Genomic DNA, 18,079 nt, shown 5'->3' with positions numbered 1-18,079 from the left:
GTTATTTTAAACGTCAAACTTCTATAAAATTATCGTATAAATAACACTGGAACTGCGTGTGCTGTCAAAATCTCTGTAGACTTTTCTTGGTCTAACTTTATTATAGTAGCACAACCTATGAGCGGTTAAAACGCTCAAATACTCGCCGTTAAAAAGCATCTTAAGCATCTGAAAGGTACACGGAAAGAACAAAATCTAGTCACTCTGGCAACGTTTTGAGTTATCGCGGTTTGAAAAGAACAATGTACAATGTACATAATTAACCATATTATATTCATGTTCAGGTGTTTTTAAAGTCAGAAAATAAGTAGTTATATTTATGACAGAGGTAAGAAGCTATAACGAATAGTCCATTAAGAACTCTAAATTTTGAGATTAAAATTCACATATTAAGAAAAAGTGACCAAGGCCTCCAGTGCTCTAGGAATTAGCAGAGAATGCTGATTCGATTCCAGCCTGGGGCACAGGAGGCCTTGGTCACTTTTTAGGGTTCCGTACCCAAAGGGTAAAACGGGACCCTATTACTAAGACTTCGCTGTCCGTCCGTCCGTCCGTCCGTCCGTCCGTCTGTCACCAGGCTGTATCTCACGAACCGTGATAGCTAGACAGTTGAAATTTTCACAGATGATGTATTTCTGTTGCCGCTATAACAACAAATACTAAAAACAGAATAAAATAAAGATTTAAATGGGGCTCCCATACAACAAACGTGATTTTTGACCAAAGTTAAGCAACGTCGGGAGTGGTCAGTACTTGGATGTGTGACCGTTTTTTTTTTGTTCTTTTTTTTTGTTTTTTTTTGCATTATGGTACGGAACCCTTCGTGCGCGAGTCCGACTCGCACTTGCCCGGTTTTTCTTAGTATATGACATTTATTTCAATGAGTGTCTTTCCGTGTACCCTGTGACATGTTCTTTCCGCGTACCCTTCATTTAAAATTTGATGTTTACAGCCTCGGCCAACGCCTGCGATCCCTCGCCGACGCGGGCGGCGGGCCGGCGTCCGACGGCGCGCTAGCCCGCACCGCCATCAGCGGCGGCGAGCTGGCTCCGCGGGACCTGGTGACGCAGCTGGTGCGAACAGCTGTCGTGGACGCTGGAAGAGGAACGGGGCTACTGCTGGACGGGTATCCCAGGGATTTGGAGCAGATGGAACAGTTTCAGAAGGAGGTGGGTAGATCGACCATAGTCTCCTGATCTCAAACTGCTTAATCAGATATAATTTTGAACTATAATGGAATTAATGGAATAAAAGAAGCTTCCAATTAATTGCAAAACTGACCCTGACTGTGAAGCCGATGGTCCTTTGTTCGAATCCCGGTAAGAGCATTTATTTGTGTGATGAGCACAGATATTTGTTCCCAAGTCATGGATGTTTTGTATGTATTTGAGTACCCACAACACAAGCCTTCTTGAGCTTACCGTGGGACCTAGTCAATTTGTGTAAGAATGTCGTTATAGTATTTATTTCTTTATATCCATCGCATTTACCATGAACCTTCTACCGGCAGTTTCGCGTGTCACCTCGCATGGTTCTGCTGGACTGCTCGAAGCTGCAGCTCGGGCGCGGGCGACGCGACGACTCCGTGGCGGCGTTCCGGCGGCGCCTCGAGGTGTTCCGGGAGCTCAGCCTGCCCATGCTGAAGACCCTGGATCAGCATCATCGGCTTGTTATCGTGAGTTATCAGCAGTTCAGTTATCGGCAGTGTATCGGCAGTTCCGCGTGTCACCGCGCACGGTTCTCATGGGCTGCTCGAAGCTGCAGCTCGGGCGCGGGCGACGCGACGACTCCGTGGCGGCGTTCCGCCGGCGCCTCGAGGTGTTCAGAGAGCTCAGTCTGCCCATGCTGAAGACCCTGGACCAGCATCATCGGCTTGTTATCGTGAGTTTTACATACTTTATCCAGCGCCTATATAGTCGCTTGGTTAGGTAATGAGTGATTGAATTGTTACCTAAAATAAGGAGAAAAAAAATTGAGTAAGTACTATATCAAAATCGGACAAAAGAAGATATGCCAATTTAATATGTATACTGGCAAAATAGCATTTTAACTCAATGGATTCAATAGTATGTTGGCTGTGTGTATAGAGAGTAGAGTATAGAAAGTGAGATGTGTCAGGAACTTAAATTGAGGAAAAATCCTTTAGGTACTTTCTTTCGAACAACCACCAACTTATGGATTATTTAGACTCAAAAAATCTAAGTCAGAATCACGAGGACTATTGAATGAGACAAAGAATAAAAAGTGTCCCCAGTTTTTCATACAAATTTTGGTTTTCAGTTTTGTGACGGTCCATACAAAATGTATGTGAAAATCCGTCACAAAACTGACATATTTTTGGGACACTATTTTTCTTCTTAAATCGATATCTCGTGATTCTGAGTAGAAATAACTCAAAATTTTATAGATTTTCGAAAAAAAGTAAATGGTACACTTTTAAGTGAAAATGCCCTACACGGATATGATGGTCGTTTTTGTCCACGTGACAGTGTATGGTCAAATCGTCATCCGACACTTTCTATCCCGCGGTGTTAAAAAGTGACAGTTATTTTATCACGTGGATAAACGTGGACAAAGCCATCCATAATACACCTGCTGATGTTATTAATTCGTTTCCCGTGTATAATTAGTTATTCTGTGGTACAGGTGGATGGTGACACAGACTCGTCCGACGTGCAGCAGGAGTTCATGAAAGTAGTTCAAGAGGAGATGGAGAAAGCGGAGGCTATAGCGATCATGCCGCCGGAGCCGACGGAGATGCCGCCTACGCCCAAATCAGGTACGGCAATCTACACTAAACAGAGGGACTGTCCCTGTCACACTTACGTACGAATTTACAAGTACGACAGAGTGGCAACACGTTGAATGTGGTTAGCAGTAGGCCCTCTGTTGCTGCCCGAACGGTCACAGGAAAATAACTCTCCTTAGACTTAGAGGAAGAGAGTAGGAATGTACTCCTACTAGGTATGGCCTGTTACGGCAAAACAGCGTATCCTATTACATATATTTTCTATTTAGATAAGGTGCAGGGGGGCACTTTAGACTGCGGGGTAATATAAGATAAAAGATAAAAAATAGTTTATTCAAGTAGGCATATTACAATGCGCTTATGAACGTCAAATAAACCTTTACCGGCTCCAATCGTACACCTCTGCCCCGAGAAGATTTAAATCCCCCCTCAATTGGAAGAGGGTATCCCAATATCCCAAACTCGGCGGGACACATCTTTTCAAAACATTATTACATCTTATAATTAACATGCAATGCAAGGGTAATTTAAACTAATCGAAATATTTTACATTATTCCATGTTTTACATTATTTATATAAAACTGTTTGATTTTCTTTCACAGACATGTCATCAATGCAACAGTTCACCCACGCCATGTCCCGAATGGGCGGGGGCCTAGCCAACGGCTTCGCCAACGGAGGCCTACGGAACGGGAACGTGGGCAACGGGACCATTCCCAACGGGAACGTAGGCAACGGGTTCATTGGGATGGCCAATAATAAGGTATGTGTGGCAGATGGATGTTTTTCTATATAATCCTCACAAAAAAGGGTAGAACTTATTCTTTAGGTTAGAGCGTTTCCACATTGTCCGATCCGATATCGGATGTCGGAAGGAAGTAAAATGTAATATATATATGTGTTTCATTATATTTATTTATGCATATAATAAATCATTATTACTAAAAAACGTATTTAACTGATTTGCAAGACCGAAGTGATCCCATAAGTGTTCCGTAAACAAAGTTTTGTACGGAACACTAAAAATGATAGATAATGCAAATAAGGCGGACTTAATGCAAATGGCAGTTACCTAATTACCACCTTCCGACATCCGATATCGGAAGGGCGCTTCCGATAATTTTAGCCAAGTAGCAGCCCCCGTGTACATTTGTACAATGTGAATACGCTCTTAGTTATAATGGTGCGCTTACACTAGCAGTTATATAACATTGTGACACAGGGACAACATAATATAACACTATCAATACTAATACGTTGTCCCTGTCACACGATGTTATATATATAATAACATTATAAAACCGATGTTATTAAACCTAGACTAGCATATACTTTTTTTAATGTTATTTATACTATTAAAGAAATAAAAGGCTAAAATAAAAAAAATATGTATATTAGACTCAGATTTGACTACGTACTTGGGTCGATCAACTATTTCTTGTTGTTATTCTGTCCCATCAGCCAGGAGAGAATAGTAGCATAGTTTCTTAGAAGAGCTGCTGTACCGTGTTCTAGCTTATGCTTAGTTTAGCATGTGCATGTGCTTAGTAGATGTCCCATTATGGAAAGGCCTTATAACTACCAAAAATTCAAGTTTGGTTCATTTAAATACGAAGTTATTTAAGAGTGACCCAGGACACCGTAACCATGGCAACTAGTGACAAGAAAAAGTTGATTCACCCACTTACAATATATATTTTCCTTTTTTTTTCAGGTAAAACCTATAATGAACAACGTAGCGAAAATCCCAACTGTGTCCCAAATGACCCACGATGAGGTCCGAAGGCTATACGAACAGAGCTCAGGAGAGGTGATGACCCTTAATACACACATGTAATTCGAAAACATAACCTACCCTTCAGAATAATGAAGCCTAGAAGTTCCGTAGAGACAAAATTGTGCTATCTTCATCTCTGTCTCTCTTACAAAAACCGAGTGGAAGCGATTGTTAATACATTGCAGATATCTGTATATAATAAATCAAGTTAAGATTCTAATAATACGAATAGGCAATCTCTATGGTTATGATGGTCATAGTTGTCTACATCTAAAGGCCCGTCTAGACGTTGGCCGTTTTATCAGAAAATAATTTGGTTTCATTTCAATCTCATCTATAACGTCCACACGTGCACAATTTAATACCCAATTTTATATTTATGGTGACATTCAAGCGCTCAATATCCATACTAGTTTCGAAATTTGGCAGTCTTGCGTCCTCACCTCCATTTGATCGGTCATAATCTTACAATCAAATCACGGCGTGGGATCGGCAAGCCAATTTCATTTTTGCGTCCACACCACCTGATTTTATCAGACAATTTAATCAGATGGGGCGAAAAATTGTCCCATCTGGACTGGCCATAAAAACAACACTTTTATTTAACACGTGGATAACGTCATCATATCATGCATCAGCGGAAGTTAACTGACTTTAAAAAAAATTAAAAGGTGCCCGGATTAGTTTTCTAGGCTTTATTATTCTAAGCTCTATCCCAACGCAGTAAGGTATATAATACCAGTGCAGAACTCGCAAGAGGTGAAGTGCCGAATATGTATAAGATGTAAGATTAAAATTAATATAAAGGATTTCTAAAGATTTTATTAAATATAAGATAAATTAAGGACCCTAAAGTGTTAGTTTAAGTGGCAACTTTGTTATTATTTTTAAAAGTTGATTGTTTATATGATTTTAGGTGTTTTTAAATGTATTGATATTAATATGTCCCTAGTAATATTATTCAAAACACGCATTTTCATTATTATTGAATTATGTTACCTACTTTGTAAGTGAAATATATTTTAAAACATTTTTTAAAATATATTTAATATCGAATATCTAGATGATACTGAATAACCAACCTGGGCCGGATTGCGTAATAAAATATGAGCTACTATTATTAGTCATTTTACATAATCACAAATAGTATAAACTTGTATTTTATTATGCAATAGGCCCCTGATCTGAATATCTTATACTAAGGGGCCAAATTCGCAATCACGAAAAAAAAAGGTTGTTTATCATAAACTACAGGGTAGCCCAATAACACGTTGAAAAAAAAAGGAATATTTTCTTACTTACACGTTTTTTACAAAATGTTATTAAAAATATAACTACAATCATTTAAATAAAAAAAATATGCATTATCTTCAATATTACTTTAGCTTTGATACACAAACGCAAAAGTTTGTTAAACTTACTTAAACCTAAACTTATCAAGTTATCAATAATGTGCCGCAGTAAAAAAATTGCAACGTATTTTTGGCCCATCCTGTATTCGGTATACTCATTTATTTATTGGAATATCGAATTCAGGGCCCATACGCACCCATAGTGAAAGTTGTTCGGTATGAACCTATGAATCTGGCAGAGTATGACGAAAACTATAAATAAAATTAACAATTCCTAAATAATATACCGGGTGTGGCCTGTAACACGAGCAAATAATTAAAACATAGTTTGTACTCCTCAAACAGTGACACTGTTGTTCAATAACTTATAAAAATTATGAAATACTACTACTAGACTTCCTATTTTTATACAAATTAAATATTATCTTCAATGTACGCCATTATCATTGTAATTGATGTTGCTTGTCACGCCTTAAACATAACAAAATTCGCAATACATTACATTGCGTCTTAGAATAAAATTTTAAGTGTACTAAAAATCAAAACACAAGTTGTTTGTAAGTCGCTAAACAAATGTTGGTCAGTACATGAGTACAGCCTAGTTACAGTTTAATTTTTTGCTCATACTATAGGACACATCCGGTATGTGTATGTTATAATGTTAATTTTTTTTCGCCACTAAACATTTATTACGTCCAAAAAATATTATTACACGATATAAAGTAGATATCTATTTGATATTATTAATTATAATGTTAATTAATTTAAGCTGTTTTATGTTGTATTTGTGTAAATTGTGGACCAGTCTAATATTAATTCTTTTATACTATAGTCATAAGCAAGACGCACACTAAACTACTATGTATACATAAGTGCCTTAGTGCAAGATCTATTTTTTAGATTTTAAATGATTAAGTAGTTATTATTAAATAATTAAGTATTTAAGGGATCAAGTTTGGGTTAGGCTTTAAAAATGTACCGTTAAAAGTGGAAGAATGAGTCTTAAATTAAAGAATGAAATAATGTTAAATTCTACAGCTTATACAGAATTATCACATACATGTAAAGTAATGTACTTACTATGCAACATCCTCATTCCTCTGTTCTCCTTGCACCATTTTTACATGTCTCTGTTTGGCCAGATGGTTGACTGGTAGAGATTGTAGAGAATGCCATTAGGCATTTAATCCGCCATTTGCACATTATTTTTATGTTTTGTGCAATAAAGTTCAAATAAATAAATATGTATTCACGATAATGTTCTAAATACTTTTGGTTCCGGAGCTATCACTCATCACATTTAAAGAAATCCACAGGAATAATATCTAGATAAATGTACAACTATTTATTCTGTACCACATCATGTGAATCTATAAAATAATTTAAATACTACAAAAATACTCATTATACATCTTTGTAATTAAAATAGAAAGTAAAATAAGGATAAAACATAATAATTTCTACAGCGAAAACCTTAATTATACTCTGTACCTTATTAGGTACTTAAATAAAAGTAAACACATAATTTGTAAATTTTCGGGTAGTTACCTATATAACCGATAACATTTATTGATTAACCAACCAAATACAAAACCACCAGAATCTGTCACTGAACCTACATTTTTTGATCATGTAATGTTTTCTTTTCTTCTACCCTCAACTGGATTAAAAAGCCATTTGAGGGTAGATAATTCTTTTTTTAAATTCCTATAGATACATAATAATTATGTTCGTTATTTAATTGCAGAATTAAAACATATTCCTTTTATTGTAATGGTAACAGTAGGTACACAAGTATGTATGTTTTGTAACGTTTATTAATAAGTACTATTATTGTTATTACTTAAATTAAGTAAATTAAGAATCATTTCTTATCCCTAAATTACAGGTTTATTTTAACTGACACCAGTAAAATGCGTGCGAATGTCTTCTGACGGCATCGTTTTTTAAAAGAGTTTTGCTACATTAACTATTTGAGGTGTCAGGGGGTTAGCAAAGTGACAATCGTCTGTATAAAACGTCAAAAAAATTAATAGACATTTTTTTTTAATTTAACATCACATCGTAACACATAGTATGATTTGCGTTTTTCGGTACATTACGAGTGTCATCTTGACTAAGTCACCCTTTGGCCCCAATTTCACATCGGTGACAGGTGCGACGAATTGTAAAATCACTGTTGCTGACGTCACAGGCATCCATGGGCTACGATTACCACTTACCATCGGGCAGGCCGTATTCCTGTTTGCCACCATCATTGTATTATTTAAAAAACTTTATTATATCGAAAAAAAAACAGATATTTCTCCTGCGAAGTTTCTGACAATTGTCAAAGATTTAGAAGAATTGTAGGTAATTCTTGACAGGTAATGAGTTATATGTCGGAATTTCGTGACAATTGTAGTGTTTCTTGTGACAATTGTCATAAACTTAGCAAGAGAAATATCTGTTTTTTTCCGATATCATAAAGTTTTTTTTAATAATACAATGATGGTGGCAAACAGGAATACGGCCCGCCCGATGGTAAGCGGTAACCGTAGCCCATGGATGCCTGTGACGTCAGCAACAGTGATTTTACAATTCGTCGCACCTGTCACGTTGGTGAAACAGGGGCGAATAAAAGCCGAATAGTTTAAATTTTCCTTTATGTAAATAAAATGACCGATTTTTCCATTTTTCCAAAGATTTAAATTATAATTATGTATAAAACAAGCCTTGTTAGGTTTTTTTGTTAGAAATTTATTTGAAAATACAATATAAAAATCTGAAATAGGTATATCAATTGCACATTTACTAATTAATAAAATTTGTTTACAAACTCAGATCATAATATTAAGTGCTAACTTATTTTAGTGGTGCCCTCTCTTGTTGAATTGATGTCGCAAAACTCTTATATGTACGCTTTTTGTAACGTTAGCTTATTGTGAGGATTTAGTACATAACATATATGTTAAAATAGCTCATAAGTACCTAAATATCACGTAGTTAGAATAATAAGTACACAAAGGGGCCAATATAGATTAGAAATAGAAAATATAGATAGTTTAGATCAAATGATATCACTGTTGCTATGCGGTTCAACTGGGGATGTATATTACTGTCTGAAACTGTGTAAAAATATTGTCTTATTTTACATCCACCTATTTTATCAAATAATAGCCAAAAAGTACAGTCTGTGCAAATATTGACCCGCAGTAGCCTGTGCAAAGAATGTTATGAATATAAAAATTAAATCTGCCGTCTCTGTTATTATTATTAAGGCAAATACCTACACAATCGCTTTTGAAATGTGATTTCAATTAAAGATTTCAAATCACACGTCAAATATGAAGATTTCAAATCACACGTCAAATATGAAGATTTCAAAAATCTTCATATTTGAAATGTGAGCTCATTCGATGCGCAGGAGTGCTACGCGAGCTACGCCGTAGTCCGTAGAACTGTTTCCCGCTGTGTAGCGTAAACTGTGCGTAGACGCAACAGTCGCAACATGTAGGTATATACATTGTATACTTTACTTATATTACTTATAAAAGAGTGCGTCCTGAAAGTATTGATATTCTCATAATAATCTACTCTGTTGTCGATGTATAAAAAATCGCGCAATCATTTGGGCTGTTCTTTTTGCAGTTTTTTGTAGGTACATAAAAAAAAATCCCAGTTGAATCGCCCAGCGATAAAATAACGCACTATTTTATATGAAACGTACACAAATATGTATCGAAATGCTCTAACAAATGCTGTGACAACGTAAGTAGTATTTTATTAGTATATGAAAATAGTAAACACTCAATACTCTGAAGATGTAAGTAATCAAAAAAATTCAACACACAGTAATCGTACCTATTATTTATGAATTTAAAGTTAATTACTTGATCACAATAAACGGCTATTTTCTCAAAAAATTTAGAAAATGAAAATTAAAGTGAATAATCAGTACCGGCTTAAACCGAAATATGTAAGTTTAATTCAGTTTTGTTTTTACCTTCGTACTACAGTAAAGCCCTTTCAACGTTTTATTCATGATATTATTTAAAACTATTGCGAAGTTAAATGCATTTATATAATTATAATTTGATTCCAAATACATATTCGTTAATATTGAATCATCGTCGCAACAAATCATTAAGAAAAATCTGTTTTTGTTTTTAAACTAAATAATCTCGATTGTTAACAATGTTTATGAAGTTATCGATCTGTTGAAATATAGGTCAAAACCATTAAAACTTAATGAAATAAAAACAATTATTATAAAAGCTGGTACAACGCTAGAAAGATAATGATCAAATAATAACAATTGAAATTAAACAATACTATGTACACTTTTTTTTTTAATAAAAGAGAAATTTTCGAGAATAATAAGTTATAAAAACAACTGGGATATATGCAACTATGGTGTTGTTGCTTATTTTAATTATTTCCCGAGTACGATTGGTCGGAACTCCCTCTTATAGTACCTACCTTTTAACCGACTTCAAAAAAAGGAGGAGGTTATTATTCTTCAAGTATTTCAGGTTTTTATGACGTCGAAGGGAGCCGGGACCTCTTGTAATTCGCGTTGTTTGAAAAATAATTCAAATAAATAGACGCAGTAATCCCATAGTTGCATTTGCCCCAGTCGACCGTAATTATAGTTTTAATTCATTTTATCCAGTGCTAGATGTGTACTACTATGTAAAGCACTGTGATGTCCAAGTGCCGTTTATTTAGGACTTAAACACCATTGTGTTAGAATTATTTACCTAAGAATTTGAAATATATGAGCACTTTTTTATGTACCGTAAGAAGTTTTATTGTATCTAAATAAAGTTACTTCCCTATACTCAAAAGCCTACTTACACCATCCCACTAACCAGGGGTTAACCGGTTAAACCTGGAGTTACCATGGTACCAGTACAATTTGACACTGGGTCAACGATTTAATTGGTTAACCCCGGGTTAATAGGATGGTGCAGGTCGCGCTAACTAGTGTAACTCTTTTACTGCTATAATTTGGGAACATTTTAAAATAGGTAAAGATTTTTTGCTACCCTGGTAGAGTCCAAACATACAAGCAAAATTGGCAGCTAAAGAATGTATGTTTTCGCTTTTTATTTAATAGAACGAATCAAAACCTAAAGTCGACCTGTTGTAATATTATTAAAAAAAATAGGGTAGGTACTAAATTAGTAACAATAACTATTAGCTAGAGGTTAAATACACATTGTATAAAAAAGCATATTATAAATTCTAACCTCCTGAGTCCCAGAGGCCCTTATAAAAGCTTTATTTCAAAACGTAATATTAACTTTGATTAAGGGCCACTTGCACCATTCTACTAACCCGTGGTTAAGCAGTTAAACCATTAACTTAATGTCAAATTGTACTGGTAACCATTGGTAACTCCAGGTTTAACCGGTTAACCCCGGGTTGGTGGAATAGTGCAAGTGGGCCTAAGTCAAGGTTCCAAATTCAAAAACGCAACTAACAAAAGGTTTTAGCTGTTAGCCCCGGTTTAGTGGGCTAACCCTGAAAGGTGCAAGTGGCGCTAACTCGGGGTTAACCGGTTAAGATCGGTGTTACCAGTACAATTTAACTCTGTGTTTACGGTTAACTCTGAGTTAGTGACTAACCCTGGATGGTACATGTGGCCCTTAGGCCCACTTACACCATCCCACTAACCTGGAGTTAACCGGTTCAACCGTTAACCCGGTGTGAAATTGTCCTGGTAACCATAGTAACTCCAGATTTAACCGGTTAACCGGTTAATGATTAATGCAATTGGCCCAGGAGGCTAAACGGGATAGAAATCTCACTGCCCGATTCGAACTTTAAGATACGTCAATTAATAGATCTAGAAATTAGATATCTCAGTGTCAAATGTGACGTTTCTTCAAACAAAAACGTTTGACACTGACATATCTAATCCATATCGTTTCTAGATATATTAACTGACGTATTTTAAAGTTCGAATCGGGCCGTTCGTCACTTTGGGCCCGATTCGGATTTCGAAATAGACATCTATTAGATATCTTTTAAACATCACCAAGATACGATAACAATATTTTTAAGATCTAACCTGTCAAATTTGACATTTGCGCGATTCTGGAGATACTCTTGAACGATTTCCACAGGATTTGAATTAGAGATCCAATTCACATCTAATAGATATCTTACTCTATCTAACGTAAAAGTGACATTGGTTGCCCGAATTGCACTGCAAAAGAGAGCTAGTTGATATCTAAACTATAACGTATCTAGAATGGATCTATTACGTGTCGTCCCTTGTGAATATCTTGAAGTACGAATACGGCAGTTGATTCGGTTAAATTGTGTTCCAATGTATGGGGAAGACAAACTAATTATAGCCAGCCTTTTATGAATGTAGTATGATACCTTAGGGTATGGTGCTTTACGCACACTAGCATCCCTTCCCCTCCCCCTGACGCAACCCCCTTCTTTTTGCATGAAATATGTCCGGGTTCACAGTTTTTTAACATTTTTTTGAGGAAAGTACACATTTTAGGAAAAAAGTGTCAAATTGCGGCAGGGGGAGGGGAAGGGACGCTAGTGTGCGTAAAGCATCATACTACAGGTATCATACTACACTCATAAAAGGCTGGCTGTAATTAGTTTTTCAAAAAACACAATTTAACCGAATCAAGTTTAAGCGCTCCGTTTTTGAGGAGCGTGCTTTCAGCATTTCCCGCGCTGTCAGTCGTAGCTTATTGGTTGTTTGGCACAGTTTCCACGGCCTTGACCGAGCGCGCCTATGCCGCAGTCGCCCCGCATCGCTCGCGGTATACGGACGTTGGCGTGCCGCCATTTTGAAAAAGAACGCGGTGAATTCAAAAATATAAATGGTAAGTATTACGAAATAAAGTTGCTCATTTGGTGAATGTAGATTCAGATTTGGGTGATTTTTTGAGATTAAACAGGGATAAAAGTTAGTGAAAATAGATAGGGTTGTATAACAGTGGATTTAAATTTTCAGCGGCTTAGTGTAGATCTTCGTGTGACGTAATAATATTTATGATAATGGGTGCAATGTAGAGAAATGTGTGTATTTATAAAAAGGTAGAGATCGCTAAGCCAGAATACTTTATTATTTTTATTGAGTTTACGTATTCTTGCTAATTTAACGTCTGTACTGCTTCAGCGTTGATATTTTTTTTGATAAACAGACGAATGGGTATTTTATGGGTAGATACTAGATACGATTAAAATTAAAAAAAAATACTTTAAGTATTTAAATTTCAGACACATAATATAGCCTATAACCGATGTAGGTCATTATATATTTTATCTAAAATATCATAACTGGGGGCTCTAAGGCAAAGTGAAATCGAAATGGAAATGATCACGTCATCTGTATGCGTAGATTAAGTATGTTATAATCTAAAGAAACCTTTTAATGATGACTAGGTACCTACTATACCTTTTTCAAATCAGCATTATGTTTGTAGGTATATCGCGTGCATCAAGATTGCCTGCGATGCGATAAGATTGCATTACATCACACTTATTCAATCTTTCATCAATCCTCATACTAACAGTACAGTCAAAGAATTTAATTTCCATTTCGAACCTTGTCACTGTGACAATCAATATGAAAGTCGCTAGGGACTATAGTCTGTATTTTTGGGTATTTAAAGTATAAATTATAAACAATGCAAATAATAAAAAAAGAAGTAAACAAAATCTACCCTCAAATGACTCACTAAGCCAGTTGATGGTAAATGAAAACATTACATGATCAATAATGTAGGTTAAAGTCAAGTCGTTCAGTGACAGATCCAGGCGGTTTCGTATTTGGCTGGTTAACCAATAAATGTTATAACTACCCGAAAATGTGCAAATTATTTGTTTACTTTTATTTAAATACCTAAATAGTTTACTTTTATTTAAATACCTATACAGAGGGGACCTCATACCTCATACTATTGTCACTGTGACCAGGTACGAAATGGTACTGAATATAACACATTCAGGGGCAAGAACCCGACAGTCGGGTACACTGTTCGTAGCGACTACGCGCTACATACGGCGAAAACGTGGCTACGCGCTACGAGCATAACCCATAACCCGCACTTAGTGGCAATGAATGTGTTAAATTTCTTGACATGTACTTATGAATTTCACTTAATACCAGTTTAATATCTACGATCAGAATACTTAGCGCCATTTCCATCATCTCACTAACCCAGGGTTAACCGCTTAAACCGTTAACCCAGTGTCAAATTGTACTGGTAACCATGATAACTTCAGGTTTCCGGTTAACCCCGGATTAGTGGGATGGTGCAATTGGCCCGATAAAGAAAACAGCTTATTATTATTAAACTAAAAATAAAGTACGAGTATCATAGAGTTCAAAGTTCGTAGCTCATGTCTTCAACCTTCCAAATTTTATCTAAATGCGAGTTTCCTTGCCAAGGTCCCTCCCACATCCCAATTTCTCCAAAATAATCCAGTTGTGACCGCGTTTGTATCGCAACCGTACGTTTTTGCCAACTGGCACAAAATCTGTTTATTTACAAGAGAACGCCCTTCAGAATAATGGTATAGGTAATCCAAACAAAATAAGAAGTCGCACGATTTCAAGATTAGCATAATAAGAATGTGATTGGATATTTAGTAGTGTTAAATGAAAACTCGTCTAGATGGTGTTAGAGAAGTGTTTTGTGTTATCATTTTTATAATAACAGTGTGGTTTGATGTGGAGAATTTGAAGCTTCGTTGCAAGGTATATAAATAAGTAGACATTATTACAAAACACAATAATTTCAGAGTAAAACGTAATTTTGTTGGTTTTTCATCTACTTACGTAGAGCACGTAGACGTAGCATACACGTAAATCTTATTTATGAGCTAATCGGCGTGTATTTATATGTTATGAAATGCTTGTAGACTACTACTACTATTTAATTTGTCAGTAGAAAAGGCGCGAAATTAAATTTTTGTATGGGAGATCGTTTCACGCGCCTACATTTTTCAAATTTGCCGCCTTTTTCTATAAACCAATAAGTAAGTTTAACATAACTTTTAGTGACATAGCTGGTTTGCCAAAGTTTGTTTAGGTATTGTATGACTATCTCACTATTACTACTGACATCATAAGCGTTTGAGCGGCAATGAATACTCTCAAAACCGTACTTATAGAACTTCAAATGAGAATAAGAATAAGAATAAAAACAGGTCTTCTCCGAGACCACGGGGACAACGCCGTCCTCGAAACGTCGGAGGTAAATCTTAAAACTTAAATACGCGATTAAGTCCCGTTGTGCAGTTTGATAAGAATAAAAACACATTTTATTATCAATAAGTTTTTGTATCATTGTCATAAAAAAAATTATAAGGCTAAGTTATAAGGTTATTTTAGATTTTTTTTAGGGTTCCGTACCCAAAGGGTATAAGGCTAAGTTATAAGGTTATTTTAGATTTTTTTAGGGTTCCGTACCCAAAGGGTAAAACGGGACCCGATTACTAAGACTTCGCTGTCCGTCCGTCCGTCCGTCTGTCACCAGGCTGTATCTCACGAACCGTGATAGCTAGACAGTTGAAATTTTCACAGATGATGTATTTCTGTTGCCGCTATAACAACAAATAGTAAAAACAGAATAAAATAACAATTTAAATGGGGCTCCCATACAACAAACGTGATTTTTGACCAAAGTTAAGCAACGTCGGGAGTGGTCAGTACTTGCTTTTTTTGTTTTTTTTTTTGCATTATGGTACGGAACCCTTCGTGCGCGAGTCCGACTCGCACTTGCCCGGTTTTTTATTTACTTTAAACTTACATTCTTACACAACTCCTTATATTGTGAATTATTTTTTACATTTACTTGCGCAAAGGCCCAATTATATACTATGTTATGATAGATAATTATTTCTAAAAAATATACAGAACCCCTCGTGTAAATTTCATTTTGCGTGATGTGCATGACGTACTGTACGCGTTTGCGTTAAGTGTCATTTTGAATGGAATTTCGAGTTTCCTAATCGTCCGCGCGCTGTTAACAAAATGAGACTTAACGCAAACACATACGTTATACACGCTATTGAATAAAATTTACATTAGGGGTTCGGTTCAGAGCTATTTATTACTAGCAAGTAGTAATACTTGCTAGTAATAAATAGCTAATTACTTACTAATTCTCGTTTCGATCGATACTAACCTAATATGTCCTTCGTGGACTCGATAAGTGGTTTACGTTCGTCTTTTGACAAATAACAGTGCTTAGTAAGTAGTTAGCGTTCGATCGCTATCGATTCAGCCGTTTCTAGTAGGTATAAACGGAAGTTTAAATTTATGACACTCGTTGGGTTTTTAGACGGTAGTAGGTCCTCGCCCTTTAGTCCGTCATACCCGTCTTGCTCCCCTCGAGACGGGATGCGTAAAAACATTTTTCACCTCAGCAGCTCGAACAAGGGTCCTTTGCTTCTTAAAAACAGTGAGCAAAATGAGTCATTTTGACAAAATGACATTCAAGTGACCTTTATAGTCAAATGTCATTTCAACATGCGGGGTCTAATACACGTTCGATATACTTGGGTTCTATTATCTATGTCCCTCTAAGTATGTTCTCACTGCTTAGGGTGAAAAATTTTGCGTACTACACGAGATCAAAGTTATTTACATCTCGTGCGCTTTTGAATCCCTTACTACGCTCAAGATTCTAAATTAGATTCACTCGCTACGCTCGTGAATCTATTATAGAATCTTTCGCTTGCACGGGACTCAAAATAAGCACTCGAAGAAATATCAAACTTTGATCTCTTGTTGTACAAATAACTATTCCCAGCGTAAAAAAAAAGGTACAAACTGAATTTTTAATTTATGACCATTGACGTATTAGGTATATCTCAGGACTGGCCTTACGGGCAATAAGAATGGAGCATGAATGGGGTTAGTACAGCGGTGTGACACCGCTTCAACGCGATTGGTTGATGACTTTGCATCAAGCGATTGGTCGCAAATAGGTGCGTTAGATTGCATGGTTGGCTCGAATTCGTGAGTGACACTGCTGAACTAGTACCATTTTTAGTGCCCGTAAGGCCCGTCCTGAGATATATTACGTTATTGTTTATTACCCATTTCGTAATGTGAGGTGTGCAATAAAAAGTATTGTATTGTATTGTACCTTGTCACAGTGACAATAGTATGAGGTCTCTAGCGACTTTCATATTGATTGTCACTGTGACAAAGTACCAAATGGGTCATAAAATAATACTTTCGACCGTACATCTCTACTAATAGGTATTATTAAATGCGATAGTAACTATCTGTCTGACACCTGTTCACTCTTAAACTACTGAACCGATTTAGATAAAATTTGGTATGGAGATAGTTTGGGGCCCGAGAAATGACATAGGATAGTGTTTATCAATCGTCATCATCATCCCACGCAGAAGTGTGAAGTTGTGATTACGTACCTATGTACGTAACGTATAGTTCTGGTATACGAATGCCAAAAATAATAATGTCTAAATTATCTACAGGCAATTGAATCGCCTTGGTCATAACATAAGGTGTAAGAACATTGTCTGTGGCGAACGAGCGAGATATTTCGGGACGAGAATCCGTGACAAATGAATTATCGAGATCGTGCATGTACTTGCTGACGATTTTGTTGCAGTGACGGCCGTAGGCAGGTATTTCAACCAGTAGTTATATGTAAATCGGGAATTCGCATTTTAACTTTACTGGACATTTTTACATTGGAGTTTCTTCAGAGTAGCTACCATCTGCGCTGTTGGTTTCGGCCCCACACACGCCTTCCAAAAGTCCGGGACCCTAATGGTGCCGAGATCTGGAAAGGACAAACAAATAATAATTATGACTTTAATCAATAATGTTAAAATGTCATCCGTTCATTCTGCTTAAAGTGGAGTTCAATAGAAAAGACAAATGAAATAATGTAAACAAATAAGACGGATTTTGTTAGTAATTATAGCAACGTATCATACATTTTAACAAGTAATCGATATAAATAAAAGGTTTAAGTATATAAACTGTTGATACAATCATAGTTGTCCACAAAAAAATGTAAAATTACGAAAAAATTAAGGTGAAATGGTTTGTTTACATTATTTGTCAACTCCACTTTACAGTATACATCATACTTAGGTAATTGCTTATACCTACCTATGTATATCAATATAATAACTAAGGTTTAAAAAAAATTACTTACTTCATGCAGCCCTCGCTCAAGGATTTCCCG

The 18,079-nt window shown here is 36.1% G+C and overlaps 2 protein-coding genes across 3 annotated transcripts in view; both read left to right on the top strand.

The window, feature by feature from the left end:
- LOC134663393 (uncharacterized) overlaps positions 1-10,658 on the top strand; it is a 46,020-nt gene extending 35,362 nt beyond the window's left edge. Inside the window, exons 13-17 of the mRNA XM_063519756.1 lie at positions 953-1,169; positions 1,511-1,675; positions 2,647-2,779; positions 3,353-3,513; positions 4,465-10,658. Of these exons, the coding sequence (XP_063375826.1) occupies positions 953-1,169; positions 1,511-1,675; positions 2,647-2,779; positions 3,353-3,513; positions 4,465-4,587 (799 nt within the window). The 3' untranslated portion in view covers positions 4,588-10,658. The remainder of the gene's footprint in view (positions 1-952; positions 1,170-1,510; positions 1,676-2,646; positions 2,780-3,352; positions 3,514-4,464) is intronic.
- Positions 10,659-12,577: 1,919 nt separating this feature from the next.
- Positions 12,578-18,079, top strand: part of LOC134663536 (adenylate kinase isoenzyme 1-like) — a 28,384-nt gene continuing 22,882 nt past the window's right edge. Inside the window, exon 1 of one of the 2 annotated variants that reach the window (XM_063519933.1) lies at positions 12,578-12,721. In XM_063519933.1, coding sequence (XP_063376003.1) covers positions 12,719-12,721 — 3 coding nt within the window. In that variant the 5' untranslated portion in view covers positions 12,578-12,718. Of the gene's footprint in view, positions 12,722-14,487; positions 14,602-18,079 lie in introns of those variants that run through there. The other variant, XM_063519932.1, reaches the window with a different exon arrangement.

The sequence above is a fragment of the Cydia fagiglandana genome, chromosome 4 (genome assembly GCF_963556715.1).
Source record: "Cydia fagiglandana chromosome 4, ilCydFagi1.1, whole genome shotgun sequence".
In the NCBI taxonomy this organism is placed as follows: Eukaryota; Metazoa; Arthropoda; class Insecta; order Lepidoptera; family Tortricidae; genus Cydia; species Cydia fagiglandana.
The sequence above is the reverse complement of the archived record's forward strand: the minus strand, read 5'-3'. Positions and strand labels throughout refer to the sequence as shown.